Source organism: Amblyomma mixtum, chromosome 2, assembly GCF_055824585.1.
Source record: "Amblyomma mixtum isolate Tamu chromosome 2, ASM5582458v1, whole genome shotgun sequence".
NCBI lineage: Eukaryota > Metazoa > Arthropoda > Arachnida > Ixodida > Ixodidae > Amblyomma > Amblyomma mixtum.
The window spans coordinates 235,496,945-235,518,805 of NC_143013.1; the positions used below are offsets into that span (position 1 = coordinate 235,496,945).

At 45.3% G+C, this 21,861-nt stretch overlaps 1 protein-coding gene across 5 annotated transcripts in view; it reads right to left on the minus strand.

Moving 5' to 3' along the window:
• The window catches only part of LOC149362998 (sodium/iodide cotransporter-like), a 56,982-nt gene that overhangs the window by 16,805 nt on the left and 18,316 nt on the right, over positions 1–21,861 (minus strand). For 3 of the 5 annotated variants that reach the window (XR_016289067.1, XM_089573324.1, XM_089573325.1), the window contains exons 2-3: positions 6,420–6,471; positions 1,489–1,646 (exon numbers count right to left, since the gene is read on the minus strand). The exons of 1 other annotated variant lie outside the window; for it this stretch is intronic. Coding sequence is in view for 3 of the 4 variants with exons in the window: in XM_089573324.1 (XP_089429450.1) it covers positions 1,489–1,646; positions 6,420–6,471 (210 nt within the window). In the remaining variant the exon portion in view is untranslated. Of the gene's footprint in view, positions 1–1,488; positions 1,647–4,082; positions 4,151–6,419; positions 6,472–21,861 lie in introns of all 5 variants that reach the window. One more of the 5 variants, XM_089573327.1, reaches the window with a different exon arrangement.

Consider the following 21,861-nt stretch of genomic DNA (forward strand, 5'->3'; position numbering starts at 1 on the left):
AAATAACATCCCCTGTTCTCTCAAGAGAAAGGTGTAGTCAATTTCAGAAAGCTGTAGACAAAAAGGATAAATACTGACGACACATCAGGTGGCGCTCAGGGCGCCGGTTTACCACCGCTGTTATAATCTTAATCTACATAAATGATCTCCCAAACAACTCAAGAACCAAACATCGAATTTTTGCGTATGACTGCGTCGTTCATGACAGTATGCATCCCTCTGAAGACACCATTAACCTCATAATAATTAAGAGGCAACTGTGTCATGGTGTAAAAAATGGTACATGCCGCTAAACCTAAGAAAATGCCAACTCATCTCCTTCTCTGATTAACAAACCTCTATTAACAGCACATAGCTTGTTAATTTAACTCCCATGGCCCGAACATCCTCTCACAAATACCTCGGTATTTAATTCACATCATCATTATCAAGGGTTGCTCATATTAATTCAATCTGCTCCCGGTCCTCGCCCACTCTTAGTTATTTACGACGAAATCTAATCTCAGCCTCACCTGAAATCGGGCAACTGGCTTATCAGAAACGTTTACTCCCGAGGCTCGAATATTCTTTATCTATCTGGCACCCTTCCCAAGCATAACTTACCAATGAATTAGAAGCCTTTTAAGACTGAGCTGCGCAGTTTATCATGTCAGGGTACTCGCATGATATTAGCGTCGCCGCACTAAAAAGAGACCCCTCGCTCCAAAGTTTTCAATCTCGTCGCATGGCACCACGCCTCTGCCTCTTTCATTCCTTTTTGCACCACACTTTCAAAGGTACGCTCTGCTACAGCCCACATAAAGAATATCCCCTCGCCTAAACCACAGTCATCCAATAGCTCTCATGAAAGGCCGCATGTCAGCGATGAATGGTTCATTGTTTCCAGATGCAATAACCGGATGGATTGCCCTGCCGGATAATATTGCTTTGTGCACCGATCGAGCAGTTTTTCGCACTAAACTAGTGGTTCACCTGTGTTTTACATCTTGTTTTTTGCCCTACCAAATAATCTGATACTGTGCTACTGTACCTTCTCTTATAATATTGTTTGCTTTGTTTCGTTTATTTGCTTTCCGTTGTTTTCATTATTACTGCACTTGTATCGAAATGTTGCTGCTTACTTTACTTTCCTCTGCTATATCTAAGCCCATAGGCCCTTAAGGCTTCAATAAATGAAATTAAGTAAAATGTTCAGGGGGTATAGCGCGAAGAAAATGGCGAAAATTGCCCAGTCCCGACTGATTAATTATAAAATTTTTTGCGTAACCTTCCTTAGGCGTAATATCACTGCTTTAGTTTTTAGCCACTGGGAATTATTTCGACGGTACCGAAAGCAGAGTTTTATGCAGCGTGATTCCGATGTATCTTTGGATGTGAAAAAGGCATACAAAAGAGATGGTGAAAGGCATTGGATTAGCATTTCCTGATGTTCAAATGGTTTCGTTTTGGTGATGCTTCAAGAAAATGTAGTCCATTCCCGGTGCTTACCCGATAAAATGCTGGGTGGCATTGAAATCACTCATAGCTCGAAGGGGCGGCGTCACCCGGCTCGAGTCGTACAGAACCTTCGCTATGATAGTGACGGGGGACGCAAGCATCACGACTGCTTGAATGCAGTCCGCCCACACCACGCTTCGGAGTCCTCCCTTTAAAAAAAAAAGATAAAATGTTATTACAACAGCACAAATAAGAAAGGATAAAAGTTTAGAACGTGAAGTTTGCTGCACCGAAATAGGGCAATTTCACTGCGAAAGTTTACAATATTGTTACGCGGCGGCCAGCCGAAGAATGAGACGTGGTGAACCATGGCTATGAGGTGATTTAATGGCCGCTGGCCTAGCGCGGGCGCTCCGTCCCGCGCCACTGCCAGCTTCGTCTTCGTCACACTACCCGGGGCCTCCGAGCGATCGTCCCGATCGGTGACGAACAGACGGCGAAATGGCGATGGTCTTGAGTGAAGGATCGAACAATATGTAGAAGATGGTGCAGTGCTGGCCGCCACGATGAGAAAGATGAGAGAATGAGTCCCGGTCCACGAAGCATCCGGGCCGTAGGGGGCCAGGAGCTGACGGCCGAGGTCTCTGGACGCACCGAACGGCAGAGGCAGGGGGACGGTGTCTTCACGTTTGGGTCAGTGGGGTCTTGGGTCGGTGGGGTCTTGGGTCGGTGGGGTCTTGGGTCCGTCGGGTCTTGGGTCCGTCGGGTCTTGGGTCGTCGTGTAGTGTGGTCCGGGCGGGGGACGGGGCTGGGGTGAGCGTCGAGGTCGGGTCAGGTCGGGCGGGCTGGGGCACGGCCGTGCGGCGCTGACCAGGTACTCACGGCCGACGTCCACGGCAGGCCCAGGACGCCGAAGCTCCGTGACCAGGATGGCGATGAAGGGACCCCAGCACCTCACACCAAATGTTACGCGGCGGCCAGCCGAAGAATGAGACGTGGTGAACCATGGCTATGAGGTGATTTAATGGCCGCTGGCCTATAGCGCGGGCGCTCCGCCCCGCGCCACTGCCAGCTTCGTCTTCGTCACAATATAACCAATCTGAAGGACACTCCAGAGCTTCATAGGGAAAAAATTATGACATTAAAGTCCGGATTTCCCGAATGCTCGGATCGAGATTGTGTAAAGGTGTCTTACATAAGATATGTTGATTTTCTTTGTGCATCAATGTGATTTTTGCTGCAATGTGTCTCATCGTAACTACCGTGTATGAGAACACGATACAAAACGTCGTGTAATAACAGGACTAATTAGTACGCATGTCCTTGTCTTTATGTTACTAATCACCGATTAGCCCGACTTAAGTTCCTTAATAGCATGGATACACCCACTATTCAGTTATTGCTAAGCTTCAAATTCTATAATCAATGGAGCCTTCTTGAGTCTACTTCGTTCGGAGCAAGTTTACACTGTTCCCACACGAAAATCTTCTTTTGATCGAGGAAGTACATTCAGTTGTCTCGACGGTGATGTCCAAACTACCCCGCTGCTGTTCTTGCATAAACGCCAAGACTGCCAAATCCACCATGCATAAGATGTAATGCCTTTGGAATACAAGCAAACACACTTAATTGCGAGTTTCATTTTAAAAAGCGGTAGATGTTCAGAAACTAGCGTCACATGAAATAACGTGCGAAGAAAAGATAGTTAAGGTACGGGATTACAAAATATTTGTTAAATGTCACCATCTCTGCTCGTTTTATCCCCAATAATTACCACCGCACAGCAAGCGTCACTAACATGAGACAAAGTCTAAATTTGCCCCCTCTAACGGTTCGTCGTAAGATTTCCCGTATTTGCCTGTTCCATAAAATTTAACATCGTTACCATCAACTCAGAACGCGCCTGATCACAGATGCTGCTCATGCTTCTGCTCGTGTCGATCATTGCTACAAAGTCACCATACCTCGCCAAAACACCATGACGTATGTACATTCCTACCGAAAACCAAAAACATCCCGTGACTGAAACCATCCACCTGCCGCCCTGGTCGCTATCACCGACAACCACCGCTTTCGTACTTCCTCTACTAACATATTTTGAAGTCCTTTTTTATTTTTTTTACAACTTGCATTTGGCGTTTATCATGTTCTGTATGACTGTTGCTTCATTTTTTTTCTTTTTTTAATACGTTGACGCTGTACTCTGCTGCATTCTGTTTCAATCAAACTATTGCGTATTTGTAACCTACCCGTGTGCTTTGAATACGTGCAGTTTTGGTTCTTTTTTCGTCGTTGTGGCCTTTATTTTCTAATTCATTATTATTTTTTTTTCCTTTTCTTAACCAGATTGCAGAGTGTCCTTTGTATTTCTGCCCCTTCCCTCTACAATGCTTCTGTAAGCCCTGAGGGCAAAATAAATAAATAAATAAATGAGCTAGTCGAGCAGCTTAGGAGTGTCTGGCACACAGGGGTAGTTTCTAAAAAAATGCAAAGTTAGCATTCTCGCAGTAATATTTGCAGGAGAAAATTTGGCGACGGTCAGTGCAAGTCACTTCGCATGAAGTGAAATTACAGCACATTTTCTTATATTTTGTTCCGAACGCCCGTGTCTGACGAAAATATTTAGCATGTGGTAAAACACTCACCATAGCAGTGTACGTCGTGCCAGCAAGGCCGATGACAATGTTCGTGTATACCAGGGGCAGAGAAAGCACTGAAAATATATTTGGTTTTTTTTTTTACGGTGAAAAGAGTGAATATTTGTGCTGTAAAAAAGTTCAACTCCGGAGGTCACGTTCAGCTAAACTGCTCGAGCAAGCATCTCCTCTGGAACGGAAGCGTCTGCATGCATATGGGCGAGCCTCCACAGATCTAGATATTTCGGTAAGAAAGAACTACTTCACAAGGTCTGATCAGCACACTGAGCTTGTGTGAAGCTTTGAGGTTAGCTTGGAAAAACCTAGGTGAGCAACAGCCCGTGCAGAAATAAAACAAATATCGCGGTAACGGAGTTTCCAACTCCCGGCGGAGCGAACAGATGTTTCGCTCGCCGCTGCACGAGGGCACTATGCTGTCGCCGCTTTCTTTTTCAACATGATACTTAGTACAGTGCCGCAGCCGATCACCCCTCGTGTTAAGCTGCAACACATTTCTCGTCCTATACATTACACATTGTCATCATCATAAACTTCCATCAGCTGCTCCAAAAGGTGAGATCAGAATAACCTCGATCACAGCTTAACCTGAGTCTAATATCGTCGCAAGACGTGCCGACGACGCAGAAAAGCAAAACTATGAACCAGCTGGGCTGAACACATGCTGTCCCATGTATACTCTGTGTAGCTATGTTAGAACCCTTGCACTTTTTTACTGCTCTTTCTTAGTAGTATTTCAAAGAATTGTTTACATAGACTTCAGTGGTAACAGGAAGGGCATCTCGAAATTGAAAGCGCATTGATTGCATTGTGATAGCAGTGCGCATGTAGGAGATTACACTTTTTCATAGTTCCTGCCTAAGAGATTATAGAGAGCTGCGGGAGCGCATTCAGTTAGAAGAGAGGACGTTTTCCCAGTAATATTTTTGCCATTTTATCCTACCAGAATGTGCATAGCTGAAGATTGCAAAGTCTGGTGATTTAAATTTGTGGCTTGACTTTGGTCCATGCCAAAGCTTCTAGTGTATGTTTTCACTTCTCCTCAAGGATTGTATAGAAAAAATAATGGCTTGTAAGGGCTGTCACTTTTCAGTATATATGCAAATTTAAACTTATGACCGCTTTTACAAGGTATCAAGAATAACCCAAAAAAGAAAGATTTAGTTTCCCTCTGCTAAAACGATAACAGCACTAGATTAGAGTATTAGATATAACAAAGAGTATTCAATATACTCCAAGCTGGCTTGCAGCAGATGCTATCTTCATTGTAGATTTCGTAGGAACAGCTGTGACCGCTTACTTATGAAGCACTAGAGATTTTCGCTATATATAGCCGGAGAAAAAATGAGCACAAGTAGGCTTCGTAAAAGGACGTGCGCGGTCGCCAAGGAACACCTTCTTTTCACGTTATGAGATGGCGTTGTCGTCAGCTGTTCAAAACACTCTTAAAAGTTTTTGCAGGCAGTAGAAGACAAGCTTTGGTCCCCTTTGTAATATCCTGTTGCCTACGAGTATTGAAAGCAGTGGCGGCCTGCGCTGTGAGAAGTCCTCTTTCTGCGATGCTAACTGGTAGAGTAGAATAAAAAGTTTCACCAGCATGGTTACAAGCCAATATGGAAAGTGATTGAGTGATGCGACAGCTCAGAAACATTAATTTTCTGGAAATTTTTCTCTCTATATACCCAATTATTGAGAAAAATAAGGGCATGGATTGCCATCGCGGTTGGTGGAGGAAAGGAAAAAATTCGCATAAGATATAGTGAGATGGAATAATTCAGAGCTGTATTACGCGTATAGTTTAAACTACTCCCGTCATTGGGAATCTATCTCCAAAAAAAACGGAACTGCGCCTCGTGAAGCACTGTGTGTGTGTACTGTTGCATCACGACTTTGAATCTCTGAGCGGGCCCAACCGATTCCACAGGCGAGTGGCTTTGATGGCACTCAGAGATATAAAAGGTAGTGAAACAAAAAGTGAACTATTGCCTTCATTTTGATGGATAATAAGAACCGCAGCTGCAAGGCATAACGAAGAACACAGCACCAGTGCTGCCTTCTTTGTCCCATGTCGCTGCGCTGTAGTTCGTCCTAACTGACAAAATGTGCTAATTCATAAATGAGATGTGTGATCGGAGACTGTTACATGTTAGGCACAGTTATCTGCACCACACGTTCAAGATAGTATTTTTGCATGTCTTTGGCGCCATTAAACGCGCAGATTCTGAAGAAAAAAATTGCTCCGAGTCCTTCGTCTTAATCATACAAAAAAATTGCGCTTCGAGTTGTAAACCTGAAATACGAACTGGGCACGTCGTCACGGACACATACTTGTTGAAACTGCAACAGCAGCGCTGTAGATTCCCACAGCCCCAAGAGTTTGCTGAAAAAAAAACAACATAAAAATATTGAACAACAGCAAGTATGATATGGAAGTACTATCATTATTACAAAAATCCAATAAATACAATGAATTGCAGAAGCAGCATACGCTCTGCACGGGAACCTGAAAATGTAGCGAAATAATGCTATATATTTCATGGAGAACATCTAAAATGAAAAACGGGATTCAGGTTAGACACCAACACTCAACATGTGAGAAAAGGAACGCAGTATGCATCCGAATCATGTACTAGTGTGACCAAATAAACAAGAACCACTAGAACGAGCGACAAGCACTCTAAGAACATCAAGTGGCGAAAGTTAGCTTCAAATGCAAAAAAAAGAGGACAACAGGAACGCAATATTGCCTAAGGGTTGGTGTCATCACTTCTTGAAATTTTATCATGAAAAACACCGCCTGGCGCGGCAGTGCTTGCGGCGAGGAGAGGAAAGTACTGGCAACCCGTGTAGCGAGAAATGTTGCCTCGCATACCTTTGCTGAGGATTTCATTACCGAAGCGAAAAAAATTGGCAGTGGCTTAGCTCTGGTTGAGCCTGGATATAGAAGCGAAAAGCTGGAGTTGTGCTTCGTTTGACGTCATGGCTGTCGCTGTTCGCGCACAATGCACGGAGAGCACCACGACAACGGTATATGCAAGCGCGTTGATAGCCCTCCTGCCGAATGCGCAGTAACTGTGGCAAAAACGCGGCTGCAGGTAGCGTCATACGAGGAAGCCGAGCGCGCACCGATGCAGACTCTGTAAACACGACCACGTGCGCCTCTCCAGTGACGTCGCGCGGCGGGCTCGCGCATGCGCCGTTGTGGCTAAAATTGTTCACGGCGAACGCCAGACCCGATGTTGACTAGCCTAGTGAAACTTTTCGCTTCAAAAAATTCGACACCGAAATGGAGGCGATCTCAGAGTGGAAGAGAATGCGGCGTGTCAGGCTTCCGAAAGATCTGTAGTAAAATATATAACGTTGCAACTCACCACAGAGAGAAGAAAAACTCAATATTGTACCCTGCATTAGAAGCATTTTTTGCATCGCTCTCTAGATGGATACCAAACGCTGGATGCCCTAAACAGCCCTTAAGGCCGTTGTGCGATCGTTATTTTTTTTTTGGGGGGGGGGGGGGGGGGGGCGGATTCACCAGCGAGCGGACCGCTCACTTTTAGCCTCCGCCCGGACGTGGGGAGGAATGGTGTTGTACAATCACTTTGCTGCTGGCGGACGAGACGGATGGTTCGAACGTTCCGATTGGCACCTGCGGCAGTGACGCCCGTATAATCGTGTGCGGCCGTACAGGCATGTGCTTGTTGCGAAACACGCAGATATCTTGCGGTAGAAATTACCCGTGTTAATTGCGGCGTGTTCAAGACAATATCCTTGCATCAACGTTTATTTTTCTGCGGAATTTTCGTCGAAGGTAAAATGGTGGTCGGCTGTGATTAGGGCTGGGACGGCACGAATCTCAATTCAGATGGCCCCGACGGCCAAGAACCAATTCGCGACAAAACTACTCAAGATCGAAGGCGAGTCTGCTCATCTGAAGCGATTTCGTCGGAAACGATACGTGTTTGGACCATTTCTACCCAAGAGACTGAAAAACGCGTCACATCGCAATCGAGTAGGTACTCCTTCTCGTTCGACGATACGTTCTCACAACGGCCCGTGATTTCTGCCCCAAAATAACAGAATGCTGCCTGCTTTGAAAGTTACGCTGCCCCGACGAATTTCACAACGACGACGCGATTCTTAGTGCGAATTCTCGATCGGGCAAGGATGCAGTACAGGCTGCTAACAACCATCCGTAATTTCAATCGGTATAATCACATTTTTTAAAATAGTTAAGAGCACATACTTAAAATTTTAGTCAGTTATTCAAAATAGCACACTCCAGTGTTTTTGCATTGCTGGCCGAGAAAAAAAAAAGTAATTGCACTTGCAGCCTTTTCCAATCGTTTTGCACAGTCACTGTGATATGCAAACGGCCTTCTCCTTGGCTCCCTATACTGTTACTGCCAAACACATGCTTACATATTCAATATATAAGGGCCCCGCCGCGGTGGCTCAGTGGTTACGGCGCTCGGCTGCTGACCGGAAAGACGCGGGTTGGATCCCGGCCGCGGCGGCTGAAATTCGATGACGGCGAAATTCTAGAGGCCCGTGTACTGTCCGATGTCAGTGCACGTTAGAGAACCCCAGGTGGTCGAAATTTCCGGAGCCCTTCACTACGGCGTCCCTCATAGCCTGTGTAGCTTTGTGTCGTTAAACCCCAATAAACCAATCAATATATAAGGTGTGTGTGTTCTCTGATACAGCCTGTGTGTGTGTTTGTTTCGTGCGCGCGCGCTCACACATTCACAATTTAGCACAACACTGCTGTCAAACTCAAGTGCTAATGGACATGAGAAGTTATGTTTCCAGCTAATTGGAACAGGCAAAACCAGTTGTAATTAAAGCAGTTCTGCATTTGACAGAACAGTGACAATGCAATAGTAGTGATTTATTTTTATTATGTTTTTCAGGCCATTATTAAAGCCAAAATGGAAATAGCACCATGTGGCTGCAAAGGGGCTTAGAGGTGCACCACTGGGCTAAAAGTGCATGGCTTTTTTCTGCACAGTGACAGCGGGCCATCAAGTTGTGGTTTAGCATTCCTTCCTGAGCTCATATTGCAGTTACACAAGACAGAATACAGTGTTGAAAACAAGTATGAAAAGTTCTGCTGAAGGCCATGTCATTGTTGCCATGTACAAGACAAGCTGGCACATACTCTGTGCAACTCCATCATCATCATCATCATCATCATCAGCCTGACTACGCCCACTGTAGGGCTAAGGACTCTCCCATGTCTCTCCAATTAACCCTGCCCTTCACCAGCCGCGGCCGCCATATTCCCCCAAATTTCTTAATCTCATCGGCCCACCTAATTTTCTGCCGCCCCCTGCTACGCTTGCCTTTTCTTGGAATCCGCTCAGTTACCCTTAAGGACCAGCGGTTATCTTGCCTTCGCATTACATGCCCTGCCCAAGTCCACTTCTTCCTCTTGATTTCAACTAGGATATCATTAACGCGCGTCTGTTCTCTCACCCACTCCGCCCGCTTCCGATCTCTTAACGTTACACCTATCATTTTGCTTTCCATAGCTCGCTGCGTTGTCCTTAACTTAAGCTGAACCCTCTGTGTTAGCCTACACGTTTCTGCCCCATAGGTGAGTACCGGTAAGATACACCTGTTGTATACTTTTCTCTTGAGGGATATTGGTAAACTGCCATTCATGATCTGAGATAACCTGCCATATGCGCTCCACCACATTATTATTCTTCTAGTTATTTCCTTCTCATGATCTGGATCAGCTGTCACTACCTGCTCTAAATGGACATATTCTCAAATGTCGCTGTGAATACAAAATGAAGTGGGTGCCTTCTTTGTATTGCATAAAAGTCTGTACATGCCATTACAGGATTACAGGTAGAGTAAATGCAAAACGAATTTGAAGGGTTTGCATGGCCACGGCTCCCGGCTTAGTCTGAGAAAAAATACTTTTATAGTGAGGGAAACACGGTGCGATGGCCATATTATCTGGTTATCTCGAGCAAACACTAACATCTCAAGCAGAATTTGTAAATTTAGATTTCCAGTAAGAAAGCTATGATGTCGTGCAATAAAATGAAATTACAAATAAGCCGTGACAGGTATATATGCATATGTTCTCTGATACAGCCTTTAAGGCAATGTCTAAAGTTATTTTCACTGATCAGTAAAATGTAGAATGGCTGAATGTAACGATGACCAGTTCCCAAAGTAGCAAGCAAAAGTGAACATTGCTAGCTGTTAACTGATGTTCATACCACTTAATATATGCTGAATTTTAGAGTGCTCTTAGTGGCTGACTATCAACATGCTCAGAAAAATATACCTATATCAGTGCCAGTCTGCTTTCGAAGAAAGAAATTAACTGAGTCTTCGACAGGCAACAGAAATTTGCAAAAGGCCAAGATGAAGTTACGCCGAAGAATGCCAAAGAAAAACACAAAAGCAGTGATGGCTTTTGTCGTTTCTGGCATCTCTATACTGCAACTTGAAGTTGACGGCTTTTTTGTTTTAGGTGAACCAGCAGTCCTGTTAACACTATCCTGAATATATAAAAGTCACATGCATAAGTATGCATTTGCAGCCTTCTCACTGAGCTATGTTATAAGTCGATGTCTTGCTTAGCTGAAGAAACGATAAGAGAGAAGCGCCAACGAAAGTCTGACACAGATAGGCACAGTAATGCATGCTTAGCTTTTCAGTACACGAGTTTAGCTGGCTAGACCTAGTTTGTGCTGTGTGCAAGTTAGCCTAAATGCAACTGTATACCGTCCAACAAAACTGTTGTGTAACTCTGCCCCGATATTACTTGAAAGAGATTGTGAGGATAGTTCTTACGCATAAGATAGCATTGTATTGATTTGCTGAGCTGGGCAAGCGGCTAAGCACTTGATTAGAATAACTTATTTTAATATTTATTATACCTATACAGTACTAAATGACAATACTTGAGTGGTGAGCTAACATGATACGCCAAGTAGGAACTTGATGAGTTTGTAATTTACTAATAAGAAGTAATTAACCACTAGCATCCAAGCACAGCCATGCCATTACAAAGGAAAGCGTTCTAGGCTTTTTTTGTAGCCTTATGGCTTAACTTGAGTTGATGCTAATGAGCAATTGCTCTCTTATCACAAATCTTCACCTTGGGGCATATGCCTAATTCACTGGATGAACTTCATCATTTACTGCATGGATTTATGCAGTGACCACCTCAAAGGACAAGACGTTAGTAAGCCCTGTGAGTTAGAAGGCCATTCCAGCCTTTTGTGGCAAAAACAAAAATGAATCTTGAAATGCAGTTACATGAGCTAACTGAGGCACAGCACTGCTTGTGCGACTAGTGCAGAAGGAACGATGAGTCCGAAAAGATTAGTTGGTTATATGACGATAAACAGTTAGAAAAATCTGCAGTTTCTGCACGACATGCAGAAATTTGAAGATTCACCTTTAGTGCTGTTACATTGGAGCTTGAAAAGTAGTCTGGAAGAATAAAACAAGCGGCTCAGATCTGAACTCATGCCAGCATTCTAGTTAAGTTATATTTTGTGGCATGTGCCACTAGAATACCCCAGCTGAAGCCACATAGGTGATTTGAACGCAAGCAACTTGGAAGACGGTGATACTAAGGACACGTCGGGTGTAATAATCATAGGTTGTGGGTGGGTGTATGAGGAATATTAGGTGAGTATTGTAACCAGTATACAGTGAATATACCTTTATCGGAAGGCCTTATAAGTTTGCAAAATGTAATGCTGACAATAAAAAAATATTAGTGCATTCTTAGTAACATTAGCAAACAAGCCAATCCAGAGCATGTAAAATGTTGTTTTGGAGTACTGAAATGCCGGTATTGATTGCAAAATGGCAGACCCCATATAGCTGTTAGTCAAGGCATGTGACAAAACACTAAAGGGAAGGTAAAAATGCAAGTAATAAAAGCCTGAGGCCCAAGAGAATGCCTTGGGGGACGTCCGAGATAGTAGGAAAAGGCAGGATGCATGAGAATTGGGAGGAGGAATCTGCCGACGGCTGGCTGTTTAAGCTTCGATCAGGTTTAGAGCTACTGGATGCAAGTTAAAACACGAGAAAACCAGCCTTACATAAATAAGGGAATTGTATGCTTTTTCAAAGCAAAGAAAAAAGCATCATAGGGTGATGTTGTAGTGAAGGTGCATGTCGTGAAGAACAAGAAAAAGTTGGCTATTGCAGAAATGTTTCCTAAAAGCTTGGCAATTTGGATGAAACAACTTAATGGGCCAAAATAATCTAGCAGGGTCAAGAGTATTAAGTGTGTTTGGTTATTTGCAGCATATGCCATTAACACAAATAGGGCAATAGGTGCTGGGTGATGAAGGGTTAGAAACAGAGGGGACAGGCTATAATAAGGCAGGAAGCTATCTGCACAGAATGCACTAGATATGCCTACACAACCTGCTTCCTCTCCCGTTGTTGCTTTCAGTAAATTTCACAGAACTTGATCACAGCGTAGTGTGGGGTGCACTGGTGGCAAGTTGGCATGTCGAAACTGCGCTAAGGGACGACGACTGAGAAAGAATTGCTACCCTGTGCAGTGGTGCTGTTACCGTCGTCTTTGTTTCTAGCGTAGCTTTGCCAGCTCCACAGGGCTTATTTTGCTGTCTGCAAGTAATCGCATTTGTAGCAAGCAGAGACAGGCAAATGAAGGTAGCAGATAGACATGTGCAAGTGCATCGACGACATCTTCTCAAGGCTTCAAGAATGTCTTGTTAAACAAACTGCTGTGGCTGACCCAGGAAGCGCTGCTGAACAACTGCTTAACACCAATAAAGCCCATTTCGCGAGCAGCTCTGCAACAATAGCATTGTGAACACATCCAGCTTCGTACCGCTGATCTCTGAATCGAAAGGAACCGTGAGCAAATCAACAACAAACACTGTCATTGGCCATGAGGCGCTTCAAGAGCGCTGCATTTTTCTGACTGCAGTGGGAACCAACATCCCACTTCAACTTAATATTGCCAAGCATTTGTCAATATTGACTTAACACAGCTAAGCAAAAAGAGAAAAAAGAGCAAAGGCCAATGTTTTCTCATTTTATTTGTTGTTTTTTTATCAAGACGCGTTACGCCCAACTTCCTCTGTGGACAGTTTTGATTGCATAAGCTGCTGCCACACTTTTTGTTCTGCGCTACATCAATTGAAATGCTCACGAGAAAGAGACTTATGAGTTGGCACACATTAGAGATTTGTACACTGTCAATCAGCCGTGATTTAAAAGCGGCAATGACTCTTGTTTGTAATCGCGTAATACCATGTTGTTACAACCTAAACCGATATGGCTTGAAGAAGTGTTCAGTCACTCATTCATCACGCCGATGTATTTATCGCAGGCAAATGTGCGCACAGCCGGCAGGAAATAAAAAAAATGACGCTCCCGAAGATACATTTGCACTGCACCGATGTTTTCACACAGGTTACAAAGTTCCTCCGGCGAGTCGTAACCCGAGCACCCATCATCACAAAATGTATTGAATGGAACGCCAAGGCGCAGAAGGATGGTGACATCGCTGCAGCCAAGCTCGCGTCACGTCGCACATACGACAATTCTGAAGCACAGTGTCATCACGAATCGCGATCGAAATGGTAATGAATGAGTAGCAGAAACAGTCATGTGCACGCTTCGCTCGAGATCACTGCAACCATCGCAACGAATGCGACTAACTGCATAACGCCACGTTCATTTCAGCATTCGGAAAGAATGGCGTGCGTAGTGAGCGCTCGCAGGTGTACATTTCACTGCCTTGACGTAAAAGCACTCGCTCCGATTGCAATCACTTTCACTACGCGAACACTAGTCAGAGTGTTAGGCAGCTCATGCACGCACAGAAGTTCACCGTGAGCAGCTGTTACTCGCCGCTGTGCGTTACGATCCTCGCAGGAATTAAGAACACTTGCAACAACCACAAACAGCTCCATATAAACACTTCGTGACACCGCCAACGCGTAGATCTTGCGTCGGTTTCAAGAGGGGCTCTGTCAACTCCATCAGCGTTGACGATTACAGAATTCAACTTAGGAAACCGTCGCTCGCCGCTGCTGCACGTGGAGAAGTTCGCAGTCGCACTGAACACTTGTGATATCAACATGTGGCCAATATAATATGCTTCGCGGCATAACTTCCACCACCTATGCCTCGCTCCCCAGTTCAGTCGACGGAGGGCCGTCTTGCTCCGGCACAAGCGGAGGCGCGGCGGGCCTGAGAGGTCACGTAAAAGCAGCCAATCGCTGCAATCCGGTCGCCAGGCGGATCCGCTCATTCGCCCGAAAGTTGAAGTTGACCATCTTTCCTTCCGCCCGCCGGACAGGGCGGCTGCCAATTGTCTGGTCGGGCGGCCCGCCATCCGCCAGCCTGGCGGATCCGCCCAAAAAGCGATCGTACAACGGCCCTTAATGCTGCGATTTAACGTGTAATGTTCAACACACCCGAAACTCTAATCAGTATTTAACGGAACAGTCACTGGAGATGCTTTTCAAACAGGCGATGCTTAATTAAACCGGAGACAACGCCAGGCCTCCGACGAAAAACGAGGACTCCACGGCAACGCCGATGCATTAGCTGGCACGCCAACGCAGGTAGATTGGACCACACGAATGAACACAAAAGCGAACTGCTCATAAAAAAAGGACACAGTGGAAGACATTAGGACCAAATAAATGACAACCCTTTTGGAATCGATTGACGAACTTCAAATATCGCGTACTTTATTAGCAAATTAGCTACAATGTGAGCACGACTCAAGAAGAAAATATTCAACTCAAGTTTGCCTTGTTGGGAACAGAACTTATTTTGGAGTCAGAAAAGAACGCTGACCCAAATGCAGGTAACACATCACTTCGGAACCTACTCGTTTCCATTAACAGGTGCGACTGCGGGTGGGTTGCAGTTTGGATTTTAAGCGCACGTGTAGTCAGCCATCTGGTCACTGAACGTAAACCATGGATGCAAGAGGGTGAAGGGTTCTGAAGGAAAGGTTAACATTCCTTCGCGCCTATTCAATGTGGAATAACTCAAGAATCTCCTGCGCGGGCGCGGGTCGCCATATGCCTCACAGTATTCGCCACTACGCTTCGATCATTGTTTATTTTTCTGACATCTGCTTTGTAGAGCTCCAGGTTTAACCACAGCTAAACCACTGCAAACTTTTTTATACTGATGATGGCTTTTTGGGCAGGGGAGGAGGTGTTGGCTTGCTCCTATTTCCGAGAATACGGGCCAAGTTTTCACTGACGCCTTTTACATTCCATATGTAAACGGCGTCAGCAAAGGCATGGCCAGTATCCTCGGAAAGGAAGGGGTGCAAACACAAAGCAGCACAAAGCGGATAGTCGAGAGGCAAGTAAATAGGCCGCCGCGGTGGCTCAGTGGTTATAGAGTTCGGCTGCTGACCCAAAAGACGTGAGTTCAATCCCGGCCTTGGCGCACGCATTTCAGTGGAGGCGAAATCCTAGAGGTCCGTGTACTGTTCAATGTCCGTACAGGTGAAAGAACCCCAGATGGCCTGAATTTCCGGAGCTCTTTACTGCGGCGTCCCTGGTAGCCTGAGTCGCCTTGGGACGTTCATCACCACCATCACCATCAGCCTGACTACGCCCGCTGCAGGGAAAAGGCCTCTCCCATGTCTCTCCAATTAACCCTGTCCATTGCTAGCTGCCGCTGCCATATCGACCCAAATTTCTTAACCTCATCCGCCCACCTACCTTTCTGCCACCCTCTGCTACGCTTGCTTTTCTTGGAACCCACGTTACCTTTAAGGACCGGTAGTTATACTGCCTTCGCACCACATGCCCTGTTCATGCCCATTTCTTCCTCTTAATTTCGACTAGGATGTTATTTTACCCCGTTTGTTGCCTCAACCTCTCTGAGGGAACCATTGTGCTGTCGAAGTGCCCATTTTCACGCACTTTTTGTGCACTTTTTAGCACTTGTTGGGCTCATTTTTGCGGAGCCTTCTAAGTCTTCTTTGAAAATGCGCAAGCATTATTGTGCTGGTGATCATCAGCTTCTAGCGTGTAGTGCAAAGCGACAGAATAAGTTGTGCTTGCATTAAAGTAAGTTCGAAGCAATCACACCTCAGCAGAAGGTTGTGGCGAGCGTGATTAAAAGACGGTAGTCCTCCACCCCCTCAAAAATTCTGAAAACTTACCGTGAGGATAAAATATATGACGCAAGCTGTAAAGCCGACCTTGTTGTCAAAACGGAGACGGAGGTACTGAAAATAACCGGAATACATATGAACAAAATACTATTCGAAAGCTGCTTTCTGTGTTGAGCTGTATTGCCGAGTACGGCCTTGTTTCTCGCATTGTCAACAAAATCACACTAGAGGACGCACGTAAAAACACATTCCGGCCAACAGGACGCAACATGACAGGATCATGTGCTGAAACAACATGCTGTATGAACCTTCCAGCTGTTGCAGCGGACAACACAGTCGGCCGGATTTAGTACAGCACAGGTGAGTGAGCACTGTACAAACATTCTGCAATGTTGGTAAACGAAAAGAAAAGCGTTGGCTATGGACCACGACCATACAGCTCAGCCGTGAATAGTAAATGCACGTCCCCGCAATGGAAAAAGTGACAAATGTGATCTGTCTTGTGACAGTTTCGTGCTATGTAGCCATTTCATTTAGGGGCTCAAATTAGCTTTCCATAGGCACCTGTTTCCGCAAGACCTCTTAGTTATGAACTCACCAAATTAGTTCCCCTGAAATATATTTAAATGCTACTGGGAATGCTAGTCGTGATGAAAGAGCGGCTCTGAACAATGTCAATTGCGTGCTCTATTCTGACGATTAAGTTATGAAGAGGAAAATTCCGCACCTCTGCTACACGTTAAATACCCAGTAATATTGCAAAATTATTTCCTTGGCTCTAAGTGGCTGACAGTGATCTGGTTTTAGCAAAATAACACGCATGGTGTGAGTGCACTGGTTTCCACAGACGGGGAAGCGAAACTAAATTGGCCCTTACATTTATCCCAAAGTGTGCTTTGAATCTCCTGCACGAATCAAAATAGAACTTTTTAATTGACGTGCAATCAACTGTGCTATTTTACTTTATTCTCCAAAGTGCAGGCTTACACCTTGCAACTCTAGGAGGTCCTCACCATGCGGTGCACTAGTATATATGCGTTGCAAATGTAGATTTACGGAAAGTGATTTTGCCGACAAGCATGCTAAATTAGCAAGATTTACTCTTTTCTTAAAATCCCGAAATTTTTAAGGAGCTGCTCCATGCTTTGCGATGTGCTGTTCTCCGAGACGAAGAGCCACTGTGCACAACTGAACTATCACCATAGCAGTGTTTTCACTCTTGATCCCAACATATTATCAATCACAAAGCTATACATGGCTGATCGGAAACGAAATCGGACGGCGTTGACCTGCAGCAGTACTCCAACCCCCCCCCCCCCCCCCTTCCTGACAGTGACGTTACCACCTTCTCGCATGTCTTCAGCAGTAGACCATGAGATAATGACGTCTACAGCAAATAAATATAACATTTATTCCGAAGTTGCAGGGAATTCAAGGAAGGACCTTCAGATTACGATGCGAGCATAAGCAATAAGCTATAACCATAAGCAGTGTGCCTCATGGCGAACAGAAGTAATCCTAGTGTATGAGTCACCTTACGGCTTTGCCTTAACAAGTAGGGGTGTTATTTGGAAGGAAGGAATGTTTAATAAACTTCGAAACAGAACTCACTATGAGGAAATGTTTCGCATTCAAACCACGTACACGTACATAATCTTAGTGCACTCCGTAATTTTAGTATAAGCACGTTCTCTACATTATGCTCTCCCAAGATGGCATTTTTTCATGTCCTGATTTCAGCCGAAGGTAGTTTGTTTGCGCACCTGATACGTGCTTCAGCTAGATACGTTAGCTCCTGCTACCCATTGCGGGCGTCTGGTCCCAGAAGAGGCCGCTCAAATGTGTGCCACCAATCTATGCTTCAGATATGCGTATATTGTCCGTGCAAGATACTTAAAGCTATTCCTACAGTTCCTAAAAATTCATATTGATTATGAAGATTGTGCTGACTGTAATGCAGCTTTCTTCGCTGCCAAGATTACATGAAGTCCCTATTTTGTTAGCTTTTCTTGCACGCAGTATGACTCCATTTAAACTAGAAACCAGATTATTTTGAAAAACTCTACTGTTGACTTCGTCACCACCTAAATAAATATTTTTCTACGCACGAAACTCCCACACATAAGAGGTAACCTGTGAGTCACCGTGGACATGTCTTTCTAAAGTCTTTAGCTCTGCTAGTGAAAGTGGCGAAGCGATTTTGGGGATACAAAAAATAATTACTGTCATATAATCACGAATAAGCACTCAAGAGGAGTGTCTCAAAGATCAGCTTCGATATACACGCTCGTATCTTCGCTACTTATTTTATACCTGGAAGATGGTCGAAATGCGCAGGCGGTAGAAAAGAGGCACCAACGTGAATGTAGAAAATATTGCCGCCCCTACATTCCATGCATTCATGAAGAAGAATGCAAATCCATAGGCGTAGAAGTATCCCACTGTTGGCACTATGTGCATCCCGTTGACTGCGGACGCAAGTATGGAGACAGCCATGGACATGGGAGGAAGGCTGCGGCCGCCCAAGAACGCATCCATCTCAACGGCTTCTTTAGCGCTTCAGCCAGACGCCACCTGCGCAGTAGTGTTTTTTCCTTCGTTCGTGGATGCATAAAGGCACATAATCTCAAGACATGTAGCACATTAGAGTAGCCAAAACACTTCTTTGCATTTAAAGGAGGCTATGAAGACTTCGAAGTGAGCAGCCGCGCTGCAGAACAAACGCTAGGCATGTTCTCGCGAAGTTTGCTGATTACAGAGCCTACACCGATTAGAGTCCTTGTAACGTTTGTTGGAGATTAGGGTAGCAATGCCAGCACCTCTCGAATTCGTTTCTGTAAGCAAAATATTTATAATAACAATGCACTTAGTTCTTTACAAGCCTACCATCATTTTTAAAACCTGTAACTGATTCGGATTATAGAATACCGAAAGTAATAAAAAGCAGGTATTATGTGACAAGTTTTCATGTTGCGTCATACCCTGCTCAGAAATTTTTCCGGTCGGCTGACCAGTTTCTGAACACCTAATGAAACTAAGGTTTTGTGCCGTATTATATGTCATCGTCTTTTCTGAATACTGCATTTATGAAATTCAGGTGTGTGTGTGCCATGTCTGAATACGACCTGTTAGGGAGCTAACGGCGTTTCTGAATTTCGGCGGTCGACTGGCGTCAAGAAACAGCTGTATCGTTATCCACCCCAAGGAGACAAGAATGCCGCGGCGGGATCAGGCCGCGCCGGCTATGACGCGTTAGGCGCACGTGTGTCATGCGGTCTAATCTGACATGTGAGCTCGTGATGTGTTTTTTGCTAAGGCGCCTGTTCTGGCACGGACACCCATGTGAAGTACCCATGGGCTGGAATTGTATCGCGGTGTGTTATGTCTTGCATACGCAGTTTTCTATACTGTCTGTATTCTTGTGCACTGACCGAGAATAAACTTTGTTCGGTGTTCCGGGAGCTCTGGTTCAGCCTAATTCTTGCCAATCCGTTTCCTTCCGCCGCTGAGAGGCGGCATGGCAGTGGCATACAGACATCAGCGCTGCTGAAAACAAGGCTAAAAGTATCCTGTAATACTTAAAAGAAAGCTGCTTGCATTAGTGAGCTCCAAAAGAACTCAATTTTCCTAAGTAGGGGTTTCGAAATCCACCCGCGTAAACTGTCTTTTACTCGTATACAAAGCGTTGTAGTCACCCAGTTATAACGGAACTGAGAACACTAACAGAGGACATTATTCTGCCACGTGAAGTCAGTGTTGCAGATCCCACCAGGTGTGCCCGCTTTTCGGTGTCTGCAGCGGAACCTTGAAGGGTATTAGCCGTGACGCCGTTTTTTTTTCATGTCGCTCGTTTCAGCACGAGGCCTACGCATTTGTGTTTAGAAAGGGGCGGAAATGTTGTGCTTCACTTCTTCCCAGGCGATAAGAGGCAGCTGCACAGTGAGCCGTGCATTTGAATAGGACCAGTTTGAAGCCCCCAGGAACAATAGCGTTGTACTCGGATTACATTTCGAAGAGCGCACAGTACGACGCAACGAAAAACACAGACTACGACGGCGCTTGCTACGGGCAGTGTATTTCAGGAAGGAAAGAAATGCAGACATTTAACGCCAGAGTGTTAGACTCCTGTTGAGGCGAAAACCCGGAGTCCGGCGAGCTGACGATAGTCCCATAGTCGAGAGGGCCATGACGTCATAGCCACATGTCCTCTGAAGAAAGAAAAGCAACTGCACTGAGAAAAAAAAAAGGTCGAATCAGGACTCGGTCACTAACCCTTATGTCGTGAGGCGAGAGGGCTGTGCTCTACCACGGAGGAACTCACGTTGAGTGCAATAAAAGGAGGCTCTGTATGAGTGTCTCGCACAACAGCGCAGGCCTAAGCGCATGTAGAGCATCGCAGTAATTAAGCTTCGCCAATTAGAATATGTCTACTTAGGGCAGGTAGTGACCGCAGATCCGGATCATGAGAGGGAAATAACTAGAAGAATAAGAATGGGGTGGAGCGCATATGGCAGCTTCTCTCAGATCATGAATGGTAGCTTACCAATATCGCTGAAGAGAAAAGTATACAACAGCTGTGTACTACCGGTACTCACCTATGGGGCAGAAACGTGGAGGCTAACAAAGAGGGTTCAGCTTAAGTTAAGAACAACGCAGGGAGCTATGGAAAGGAAAATGATAGGTGTAACGTTAAGAGATCGGAAAAGGGCGGAGTGGTTGAGGGAACAAACGCGGGTTTATGACATCTTAGTTGAAATCAAGAGGAAGAAATGGGCTTGGGCAGGGCATCTAATGCGAAGGCAAGATAACCGCTGGTCCTTAAGGGTAACGGAGTGGATTCCAAGAGAAAGCAAACGTAGCAGGGGACGGCAGAAAGTTAGGTGGGCGGATGAGCTTAACAAGTTTGCGGGAATACAGTGGCGGCAACTGACAAAGGACAGGGTTAATTGGAGAGACATGGGAGAGGCCTTTGCCCCGCAGTGGGTGTAGTCAAGCTGATGATGATGAATTAATGTTGCCGATTTACATAGCCAATGCGTACGAGTGACAGAACGCCGCTTGACGATCCGTAGTGATGTCGACATGCGGTGACCACTGGTGATACAAACCTCAAGAGACGGCGCCCGAAATGTGGCCTGCGCCTCCTGGTGGAAGCGGACACATTCTTTCACATGACACACTTTGGGCAACTTATTCATCCGCAGCATTATTAACCGCGTAGAAAAAACAAAACACAGACAAGAGGGTCGTGTACATTGACGCGAAGCGCTGTGTATGGAAGATGTTAGCCGAACTTAGAAGAAACCATAATTTGAGATGTACAAATTGACGGCGTCAAAAGTTTGATAACAAAACTGAATGATAGCAGCAATATGCCTGTACACATTTGTCTCATCTACACCGTCGCTTTGTTGGCTTTCACATCTCGCGGCCGTCGGCAGTATCCCCATGCAGCCGGAGATACTTGTCTCGTTCCTGCAAGATCTCCCCACAATCAAAGCTATTTAGGCGCCACTTTTCCTCCAAAGGTGTGAGTTTTTTTTATATGGGCGGACTCTTTGCTGAGTTAAGTCGGAATGGTTTCCAGTGTTAATACCTCACTGCAAGCTATTTTAGGCGCTCCAAACGGTTCGGTGCTGGACCGCTAGTGGTTTG